Raw genomic sequence first — 11,925 nt, 5'->3', positions numbered from 1 at the left:
TATTTCAGGTTGTGCTTCTGAGTCAACTTGCTTTAAGATGCATGGATAGAGATCCATAGATTGTTGTGTGACGTTTTTATTCCACATAGCAGTGCCCAAATATACCACGTACCTTCACTGCGGCATACTTAAGTCACCCTGCCGTGAGGCTTCTGCAGCCTGGTCTCTTCCCGTCACAGCCTGCTCTCCCATTCCACCTGTCTCCTGCACCTTGTGGTCCCCCCGTCTTTAATCAACTGACAGAATTCCAATAGATACAGGAATCTGAAAGTTTATCCAGCACCAATCACCTCAATGCCTTCCAGCACTCTCTAACACCTCTGGAGGCTGGTTCCCAGTTCTAATTTTCCAGATCTGTATTATCAATCCCTCTGCTTCTTGGGATTTTCTTCCTTTGGCTCTGAGATACTACGGTGGGGAGCTTTTCATACTCTTGGACCATTTCTTCTTTGCCTTCTGCTCTGGACTCCTAGTCCTGCTCTCCTAATTTGGAGGCATCCGTCAGAGAGAACTCAGACTTTTTTTTCCCCCAACCTGTGTTTTTATATACTTTCCCTCTGAGAGAGTTAATTCATTCCCCCAATGTCAATTGGCATTTGCATGTTGGAATTAACATGTTTGTCTCTAGCACTGAATTGTGCCCCAAACGTGAGGCTTTCATCTGTCTTGAGTTGTTTCAATTATTTCATGACTCAAACCCCACTCATGGCATTCCCTGTAAAATGGCTCTTGATCTAGTCTTTCCTCCACTCTACCCCTCTGCAATGGTATCAGCATTGTGTCTTGATTTTCAGGCTTCAAAACCACAGTCAACTTGTTGCTTCTCTTTCTTTCCTGTATGGCTGATCACTTGTCAATTGTTTTGTCAATTGTTTTGTCAATTGTCTTGTGATGAGTTTCTCCTTCCTCTGCCTTTCTTCCCTTTTCTGAACCTAAGTCAGGGGCTTTACCAAACATCTGAATTAATACTATGACCCCTCATTGAGTGACTGGCATTCAATTTCACTCCCTCATTTCTATACAAACAAAAAAAACGCCATAGATTTGATCTGTTTCACATACTTCTTTGGGATTGTCACTCACTTGTTGACAAGCTATAACTGGCATTAAACCATTGACAGAATGTCTCAACCCTAGATATGCTGTTCCTGGTCCTCCTCGATAAGCCGTGAGTGTGTGTGAAACTCTGAGATTACTTCTAACTCTTCTGCAGGAGCCTCCAGAGTAGCTCCAACTCCCCAAATCCCACTCAATCTTGGACGTATCCTTCCACCAGGCAACTTGCATGGTCTGGGCATTTTCATGTAGAAACCTTTCACATCGCCTCTTACTATTTTTCATGTGTACAGAATTTTGATGTTCTGACTATGGTATGTCTTAGAGGGCAGGGATCCTTTCTTACATGAATCCTTGTCTTGATTCCCACTTTGATTTGAGTGAATTTTCTAATTCAAAGATGTACAAAAAGTGGAGCATCATATTCATTGGCTAAAAAGTTGAGATGCAATTTAAGTTAAACTTAAACTGATGTTAAATTGACTAATGTCTCAGGGTGCCTGGGTGGCTCAGTTGGTTAAGCACTGACTTTGGTTCAGGTCATGATCTCACAGCTGGTGGGTTCGAGCCCCACATCGGGCTCTGTGCTGACAGCTCAGAACCTGGAGCCTGCTTCAGATTCTGTGTCTCCCTCTCTCTCTACTCCTCCCTCTCCCCTGCTCATGCTCTGTCTCCCTCAAAAATAAATAAACACTAAAAAAAAATTTTAATTGATTAATGTCTCTTGATGCCTAGCTCAGAGCTTTCCACCATGCCATCGAGAGAAGCAGCTTCCCTAGTGGCCTGGGGGAGCCATCTGAGCACGACTCTTCACCAATCTAAAAAGAGTGGCCCTTATTACAAACAAATTTTAAGTCGTTCCATATTAAAAATGAGAAATTCTGGTCTAAATAATAATAATAAATACATACATACATGCATGAATAAATAAAAATTTTTAAATAAATAAATTAAAAAAGAGTGGCCTTGCTTCTTCTCTGTCTCAAGCCTGAGCATCTTGTGACTGAGAGCTCCCTTCATGACTCTCTTTAGGGCCACAAGAAAACGTTCTAGAATTTAGTGTCTTCTGCTGTCCTGTTCCGTTTCATACCATGACTAGACCCCAACCTCTACAGTATGTTCATAGGCAGAATTGTCAGGAATTACCCAGAATTCATTAAGAATTATCCAGAAATTTAAGAAATTCAGCTAAACTGATCATGTGATTGAAAAAATGCCTTTTCTTTTATTCCTTTCTTTTTTTTTTTTTTTTTTTGAAAATGTTTTTTCTAGTCACATTCTAGTGTATTCCTTAGAGGGGAGCTTGCCCGAGTACAGACAGCTACAATGAACATCCTTTGCCTGATGGAAACTCCAGCACAAACACATACATAAGGAATATACAATCAGGATAAAAATGAATGGCCATGTAGGCCTGGACAATTATATACTTATCTCCAAAACAAAGGTGAATTTTAGAAGGGGAGATGGAAGGAAGAGGGAGCATGGGTGTTTGAACACATTCATTTCATCTCATGGAGAGGTGTCCTCTCTGTGCTCTTTCAGCCAAAGGAGTGCCTTACATACAGATGCTTTGTAAATGATGCTTGAGTGAATTAATTTGGGCAGTGCACTCCATAAGTTTTCCAAAGTAACTCTTTCAGGCTTTGCCAGTCTGAATATAAAAGAGTTCAAACTTACCAACAGTAAAGGTTCCCAGAACCTGCTCTTAGAAACCCATTCTACAGTGAGTGACATAAATCGATGAAAATTTCTTATTTGATGAAAATGATTAAACATATTAAGTTTTCTGTTTCTCTCATAGAAGAAGGAGTCAACTGGGGGCCAGTAGTCTCAGAGTATGATACCATATTGCCACACATGCACTCGTTCATCTGTTCCTTCAGGAAACAGTCATTATCCATTATAAACAGTTATAAACATTTATGAAACACACAGACATGCATACACACAAACACACACCAAGATAAAGAGGAGTGTTATAAGGACCTAATATAGTACAAAGAGCTCTTGTTCTAACATGAAAGACAGACATGTAACAAATTAATATACCAACAAGGAGTTGAGTGCTAACATTAGTGAATAGCAGACAACAAATGAGGCAGAAGGAACAGCTTGGAGCAGCTAGAAAAGGCTTATCTACTTGTGTTGAGTGCATAAGAATGTAAGGCCGCTTAAGGAAATATTTATCACCCAGTACAGTTTCTTCGAGCTCCAGTAGAAACTGAGATAGAGGGGAAATGAGATTGGACAAAATAAATGGAGATCAGACAAGAGAGATTAGAATCTCAGAGCACCTGTGAGGGCCTTGCCATGGAAAGCACCTGTATTACTTCTGTGGCTAAGGCAGGAGGGACCAGATCTGAAAAAGTTGTGTAGCCCATGCAAAGGAGAACTTTACCTTATAAATCACGGGAGCTATTGGAATCTTTTAAGCAGGAGTGACATGGTCACATTTGATTATTCAGTATTCAGGAGCGTCTTCCTGCCAGGTAAATGGATAATTCATTCATCCAGTATGAACCGAGTGCCAGCTTCCTGCCAGACACAGTTCTAGGGACTGAAAGATGTTAATAAGCAAATCAGACAAAGATCTCTGTCATTTTAGTGATTAGATTCTTATCGAAGATAGTAGATGATAATATAACAAATGAGTGCATTATGTGGCATGTCAGATGGTCATGAGTGCTTTGGAAAATTGAGAGAGATAAGGAGAATTGGGAATGCTGGAGGAGTGGTGGTGTTGTGATTTTGCATAAGACAGTCTCATCGGAAAGACCAAGGAAAGTCTCTGCATTTAGGGAGTTGCACACTGGCAACAAGGTCTGCTTTTGAGGGAATGGATCTGGGGAAGAAGCCCCAAAGACCTGGCATCAAGCTTAGGGCCACTTAGAGAACTCCAGAGTCCCAAGAACCCAGATTGTGGCAGGTTTTAGGGGCAGGTCAAGGGCCCCAGAGGACACTCTTAGCTCTGCAAACACCAGGAGCATGGCCACTGTCGAGTCCACTAAAGCACAGGGCTCAAGGCAGCGGTCCCTCTTGCCTGGACGACTAGACGGACTCAGGACTTTATTCTCAGTGAAATGCTAAGCCATCAAAAGATTTTGAGCAGGATGCTCTGCCATGGTATAAAGCGGAATGACGAGATGCTGAGTAAAGATGATGGCAGCAGGGTGGTATATAGAAGAAGCATCATCCAGAAGTATCCCGGCATAGAATTAATACAATAGGACTGGGGGATGGACTGGATTTGCAAGACGAGAGACGAGTAGGTTCAAGACGACACACCCAAGATTCTGGCTTGAGGTGGGTGTTAATATTATTGGCATTACAGGAATATAGGACACAGAGTTTTCATAAAGTGCCCAGGGTCTTAGAGGTTCACAATTCTAGACCCAGGTTTTGAGCTCAGATGTGTCTGACTTTAGAGCATGAGCTCTTATCCATTGCACAGAAGAGACTGTCCCTAGCTGGAAGAAGCTGCTGGTTGGAAAGTACCTTCATAACATTATCTATCTCTCTGTGGAGGCAGCGTGCAAGGAAAGTCCCCTTAGATGGGCAAGGAAGAAGGGGAAGTTACAGCAGGTCTGGGTGAGCCAGGCGTCCTTTCTGTTGCCAGAACGTGTTACACGCTATCCTTCTTAGCTCTAGAAATAAGAATGCTGGGCAAGTGCCGCATGAAGATGATTTCTTTTCTGGGTACATTTGCCTTTTCGATAAGGAAGAGGGTCTTCAAGTCCAGCTAAGGTCTAGCATTTCCCTATGGAAAGCACTTGATGGAGCTCCTAGTTGGTACCCGTGGTAATATGTCTCTTTCTAAAATGAAAACAAGATTACAGCCCTCTGTGGACCTCACAATCCCTTCTAGCTACTGCCTCGTTGCTCTCTCTTGTTATAATACTCTTCTCTGAAGCACTGCCTATATTCTGTTGTCTCTACACTCTTAGCTCTTATTTTCTCTCCACTTCACAGTCTTTTCATCTGCACCAAATCCATGGACGACCCACAAGTGGGCTCTGTCATGACCTCCACACTGCTAATGCCAACTCTCAGCAGATTTGGCTCAGCTGAACACCCCCTCCTTGGAACACTGTGTTTTAAACTCTAGGTTTCCACAGGGCACCTGGGTGGCTCAGTTGGTTAAGCATCCGACTGCAGCTCAGGTCATGATCTCACGGTCCATGGGTTCAAGCCCCGCGTTGGTCTCTGTGCTGACAGCTCAGAGCCTGGAGCCTGCTTCGGATTCTGTGTCTCCCTCTCTCTCTGCCCCTCCCCCACTCATGCTCTGTCTCTCAAAAATGAATAAAAAAGTATTACAAAAATTAAACTCTAGGTTTCCTTATAATTGAGGTGTGGCGAGGCCAACAGATCAGGAGATAACTGCCATTGAAAAAAATAGGTTGTGGGGCACCTGGGTGGCGCAGTCGGTTAAGCGTCAGACTTCAGCCAGGTCACGATCTCGCGGTCCGTGAGTTCGAGCCCCGCGTCAGGCTCTGGGCTGATGGCTCAGAGCCTGGAGCCTGTTTCCGATTCTGTGTCTCCCTCTCTCTCTACCCCTCCCCCGTTCATGCTCTGTCTCTCTCTGTCTCAAAAATAAATAAACGTTAAAAAAAAAAATTAAAAAAAAAAAAGAAGGGATGGGAAGGCAGGCTTAAATTGTCTAGTTTGAAATTATTCATCGGGATCTGGAACATAGGGGTTGTCCCTTGTTGTGTGGTACCTGGCCCCAGGGTGGTTGGGGCAGTAAGGAGGTGGTTGGAGTGTGGGGTTCTGGATTGGTTGGTTTGCATTTGAAAGGCACCCTCCTGGTGAGTTGCTCACTGCCTCTAGGAATTGACTAATCTTTGGGGTGGGGACGGGGCTAGTCCCTGCAGGATCAAGAGCCCAGATGTCCAAGTATCAGAAAACTGAAAATAAAAGGCGGGATTAATTAGCTTTTTTACCCTTCCCTTCAATCTTCTTTGCTAGTGCCCGCCGTCCCAGGGATCTATAAATGTTGGAACGGCCCACATTCCAGTCCTTCGACACTTTTTCTCCTCTGTCTCTCTTGTGGTGATGTCATGCAGCCCTATGGCATTAAGTAACATGTAGACATTGAGCACTCCCAAATTTACCTCTACCCCAAACTCTGGACCCCCTGTCCAACTGCCTACTACATATCTTCACATGGATGTCGAGCTGGCATCTCAAACCGAGTATGTGCCAAACACGTCCTGATTTCTGCTCCTTAATCTGTTTCTCTCCTCCACCTTCTCCAGTTTAAAAAATACCACCTGCATTGCCCTAATGCCTCAAGTCTCAAATGTGGAAAATTTCCTGCATTTATTTATTTTTGTCAAACTACATATCCAACCTGACAGCAAATCTCATAAGGTCTTATTTGAAAAGATAGAAGACCTAAGTAAATGGAAAGACATGCTATGTTCATTTTTGGAAGACTTAACATTATGAAGATTGGTATATTCCCCAATGGATCTACAGATTGAGTGCAATTCCTATCAAGATTCAAGATTCCAACTGCCTTTTTTTTTTTTTTCCTTTTTGGAAATGGACAACCTGGTCCTAAAATTCCTGTGGAAATGTAAGGGAGCCAGAGTAGCCACAGACCCAGGAGCTCAGTCTTCCTGTGAAGGAAGCCTAGAAGCTAATCATTCACGGCTGCACCCTGAGAGGCAGGGTGCCGATTAACACACCTGTAGGGGCTGGTGTAATCCTTTCCAGAGACCTTGGAAGGCTGGTGCTATTTGCACACTCATCCTCTGACGTACTGCAGAACACTAGTGTCTCCTGCCAGGGAGCCTTACAGGGTATACTGGGTTTTTGCAGCAGCTGCCCAGGGGACTCCTTACCCCTTCATCACCCGGCTCTGTTGGCCAGAGGGCTTGAATTCCTAGGTTCCAGAGGACTGTGAAATTGAGAGACAGCTCTGGGCAGGCTGATGCCTCCGGAGCACTGCACAAACAGCACGCTGATGCACACACCCCAGTCTTTCTGTGAGGAAAGCCTTTTTGCTTCTCCTAGGGCTGCACCCTGAGGGGCAGGGTTACGGTCTTGCACACATTTGGTGGCCTGCAGAGCTGCTCCTGATTAACGTAGGCTGTGGGCGCCATCTTGGTGCCCTCCCTGTGCTTCATTTCAGTTCACCAGCAGGACCCAGAAGAAAGCTTGTATACTCATCTTGAGCCCAAATTGTTGTGACTGCTACCCAGAGGACACCTCCAAGTTGCCTGGTTCTGGTGGCCAGTAGGATTTACACTTGCAGGCCACAGGACTGTATTATTTCTATACTTTTGCAAGCTGATGCCTGAGGATCTGACTTTCAGTCAACCTGAATCTAGATGTAAAGATCCTCCCCTTTTGGATACTAACAGGCACATCCTCCACTACTGGGAATTATTTTAAGAAAATAGAATCAGCTGCTTGGACAAACATAAAGATTTGCAAGACAACCAAGAGATGAGACATGGTTGAACATTAAGGTTCATCTCCTATATAAGACCAATCCTTCAAGACTGGGAAAGTAGTTGTTCCATCTACAGTGTAGAAACAGAGAGTTCAGCAAAATGAAGAAAGTGAGGAATATGTTCCAAAGCATTCAATAACTAGTATTGGAAATATTGGACAACCACATGCGAAGAATGCAACTGGACCACTCTCTTACACCATACACAGAAATCAATTCAAAATGGATTAAAGACATGGATGTAAGACCTGAAACCAAAAAAGTCCTCGAAGAAAACATAGGCAATGAGCTTCTTGGCAAAAAAAGACCTATAGATAACCAACCGGTACATGAAACAGTGCTCAATGTCACTAATCATCAGGGAAATGCAAATCAAAACCACCATGAGATATCACTTGTTAGAATGGCGAGTATCAAAGAGACAAGAAATAACAGGTGTTGGTGAGGATGTGGAGAAGAAGGAAGCTCCTGTGCACTTTGGTAGAATTGTAAATTGGTGTGGCTACTATGGAAAAAAGTATGGAGGCTCCTAAAAAAAAATAAAAATAAAACTACCATATGGTCCAGCAATTCCATTTCTGGGTATTTATCTGGAGAAAATGAAAATGTAACTCAAGATATGTAACTTCATTATTTATTATAACTTCATTATTATTTATAATAGTCAAGATATGGAATCAACCTAAGTGTGTGTGTGTGTGTGTGTGTGTGTGTGTGTTTGTGTATGAGAGAGAGAAATGGAATATTATTCATCAAAAAAAAAGAATGAAATTTTGCCATTTGCAACAACACGGATGAACCTCAAGGAGATTACACTAAGTGAAATATGTCAAACAGAGAAAGACAAATATTGTATGATTTCATTTACATGTGGAATCTAAAACAAACAAGACAACAAACAAACCAGGCTCATAGATACAGAGGGCAGATTGGTGGTTGCCAGAGGCAGGTGTTTAGGGGTGGGAGAAATGGGTAAACTGTTTTTGTTTTGTTTCTAATTTTAAAAATTAAAAAAAAAAACGGGACTTCTTAGAGAAAGGTTAATTGTGTGTGTGGGCAATAGACACATGAAGTCAACTTAAGGCAATTTGTACAGAAAGCAAACAAACTTTCCAAGATCGATAGGATTGTGTGAAAAGCAAACAGAGGCTACCTTGAAGGGACTTCCAGTAGCCAAAACTATAATGATTTAATCTATAAAGGAACAATTATTATCTTTTTAAAAACCCTCAAAATGGGATCAGAGACCTAAATATAAGAACTGAAGCTATAAAATAGAAGAAAACATAAATCTTTGTGACCTTGGATTAGGCAATGGTTTCTTAGATATGACACCTAAAGCACAAGCAATAAAAAAGAAAATAGATAAATGGGGCTTCATCAGAATTAAAATAATTTGTGCTTTAAAGTTAAGTTAAATTAAAATATTTGTGCTTCAAATAACATTATCAAGAAGCTGAAAAGACAAGTTGCAGAGTGGGATAAAGTGTTTGCAAATTATATATTTGATAAACAGTTTGGCAATTTCTCAAAAAGTAAACATAGAGTTACTATTTAACCAAACAGTTCCACTCCAACATATCCAAGAGAATTGGAAACATGTCTACACAAAAACTTGTACATGAGTGTCCATAGCAGCATAATTCATAAAAGCACGCCAGTAGGAACAACCCAAATGGATCGTTGGCGTATGAATGGCTAGACAAGATGTGGTATAGTTATACAATGAAATACTATTCTACCATTAAAAGGAATGAAGTACTGATAGGTGCTACAGCATAAATGAATCTTGAAAATATTAAGCTCAGCGGAAGAAGCTGGATTCAAAAGGCCACACTGTGTAATTCCATTTAAATGAAATATCCAGAATAAGGAAAACAATAGAGACAGAAAGTGTATTGGTGGTTGCCAGAGGTTGGAAGGAGAGGGAAGGGAAATTGGGAAGTTTCTGTCAATGGGTATTGGGTTCCTTTCTGGGGGGTAATGAAAAGAATCCAAACTTAGATAGTGGTGTGGGTTTCACAATTCTGTGACTATACTAAAAACCACTGAATTGTACCACTGAATTGTCTGTGTTTTCCATATTTATGTACATACACATGCATGCACGTGTATACACACACACACCCACACACACACACATAATCCTCTGTTGTATGTCAGTTACACTTCAATAATGCTGTTGGGAAAAAATAAATTTAAAGAACAAAAGTATATTCGTATATAACATATGCCACTTCTCACCTCCACCAGCTCCATTACTCAATCCAACCTATCTTCATCTCTGCGTAAACATGCCTCACTGTTCATCCTGCTTCTCATCTTGTCCAACCCACTCTCCTTCCCAAGAGTCTGTTGTCTACACCAAAGCTGAGTCCTCTTTTAAAAATGCAATGAGATCAGGTCATTCACCAGATCTAAATCCTCTGCTGGCTTTCCATCACACTGAGACCTCAGAGCAGATCTGCTTGTACCTGATTTGGATGTATGGCTCCAACCAATTTCCCTTGCAGAAATAGTTCCATAGCTAATAAAATTTTGAAAGCCTCTGTGAGGACAGAATAGCTGACAGTAGTATATCCTGTCCCTTTTGCCTCAGCCACCAGAAGTCCTGGGATGGGAGAAAGCCTGTGAGCAAATGTGGAAGCTTAGGAGTTTTAGCAAGATCAAGGTTGAGCACCCGCTCAATGTCCCCACTTCTGTGCTCTCCCTGTCTAAGCTGCTTAGTAACAGGTAGTTCAGATAATGGGCAAACTCCATCACAACACTCAAAAGAACTTGTCACTTTACCTGCTCAGGGAAATATCAAGTGCTTATTGAGAATTTAGTTCTGTTCTACTGTATGCTATCTTTGAGTACCTAACTCCCAGAGTTCAAGCCCACCTCAAGAAGCTGGTATGCATTATTCATTTGACAATCATTTGATTTTCAAGGATCCACTACTGAAAAATCTATGGGAGGCTTTGTGGAAGGGACAAGGAGGTTCAGACAATCAGCAGTGTGGGTGACTCGTGAGGGCCGGTTCATATTCAGAGAAGGAAGAGCTTCTAATTTGGATCGATAAAGAATGCCTCACTTCCCCTCACCCCCTCTCCGGCATTCAACTTATAACTTCTCTTCCAGGCTCTGTTCTGCCCCCTCTGCTGCCCCCTCACCCCCAGAACAGTTGTTTACGAGTCATTTCCCTGTTTTCAGGAATGAGCAAATCACCAAATCACAAGATCCAGCAAAACTGCAGAAGGCCCTGAGACTTTCAATTATTTGTTTCAGATCGGGTACAGAGCATGTTCCTCCTGCTGATGTTGAGCTTGGGAAAGCAGCTTCATCAGACAGCAGGTAAGAAAGGGCAAAGGGAGGGGCCTGAGAAAGAGGAATAGGCAGCTGACCCATAGCTGAAGCCAATGGTGAAAATGAGGTCCTCAGGCTGAAGGCTTTCTTTGAGAGGAAGTGTGATTACTGTCACATGCACAGTAAAAAGAAGGGTGCCCAGGGTGCCTTGTATTTTCCCGTGCCCATGTCTTACAGGAACAGTAACCATTCAGCAGATGAAGGTACTGGAATTCAGAAAGCTATTTAATTTTCCTGAGATTATGTAGTCATTAGGCGTCACAGGCAAGCTTCCTGCAGAACTTTCTACCTTACCAGCCTCCAGTGATGATGAGAATCAAGCATGGCCGACAATCCCTAGTCTTCCCACTTGGAATGGGTGTTTGGAGTTAAGTTTGATCATGGACATATACTGAATGTTGATACTACACATTTACAAAACTGAAAAATATGTACGATGAATTATGTTTATGAATTAGCCAAAAGGAAACTATAAACATATCGTATCTTGGGGCACCTGAGTGGCTCATTCGGTTATGCATTGGACTCTTGATTTTGGCTCAGGTCATGATCTCGCAGTTCATGGGTTTGAGCCCCACATGGCACTGACAGTGTGGAGACTGCTTGGGATTCTCTCCCTCTCCCTCTCTCTCTGCCCCTCCCCCATGCTCCCTCTCTCTCTCTCTCAAAATAAATAAACTTTTAAAAAATCTAAAAAAGAAAAGAAAAGAAAAAGTAAGGTGGCTCTATATATTTCGTTGGACATGCCATGCTGTAATTTATTTATCCAGTCCTTTATTGATGGAAATTTTAGTTATTTCAAAAAAAAATTTTTTGAGTCTTGCTGGATTAATGCTTGGAAAAAAGTCTGCTTCCTAAAGACTGTGATGAAAACGAACTCAGGGTATGACTCAGGTAAACCATTTACCATGAACGCTTTCCTTACCTGTGTGCCCTGTGTGTGGTGCTCTATTCTGTTATCTGTAAAACAATTTAAAATTTGAAGAGAAAAATTGGCAGAAAACATTTCATTTTTTAAACATTTATTCATTTTTTTAATATGAAATTTATTGTCAAAT

At 42.0% G+C, this 11,925-nt stretch overlaps 1 protein-coding gene across 9 annotated transcripts in view; it reads left to right on the top strand.

Annotated features, from left to right (window-relative positions):
• PDCD1LG2 (programmed cell death 1 ligand 2) overlaps nucleotides 1-11,925 on the top strand; it is a 111,637-nt gene that overhangs the window by 12,043 nt on the left and 87,669 nt on the right. For 8 of the 9 annotated variants that reach the window (XM_045042446.1, XM_023242193.2, XM_045042447.1 and 5 more), the window contains 1 exon segment: nucleotides 10,790-10,855. In XM_045042446.1, the coding sequence (XP_044898381.1) occupies nucleotides 10,790-10,855 (66 nt within the window). 9 annotated transcript variants of the gene reach the window in all.

The sequence above is a fragment of the Felis catus genome, chromosome D4 (genome assembly GCF_018350175.1).
Source record: "Felis catus isolate Fca126 chromosome D4, F.catus_Fca126_mat1.0, whole genome shotgun sequence".
NCBI classification, from domain to species: domain Eukaryota; kingdom Metazoa; phylum Chordata; class Mammalia; order Carnivora; family Felidae; genus Felis; species Felis catus.
Note: the sequence above shows the minus strand (reverse complement) of the source record. Positions and strands in the feature narration are given on the sequence as shown.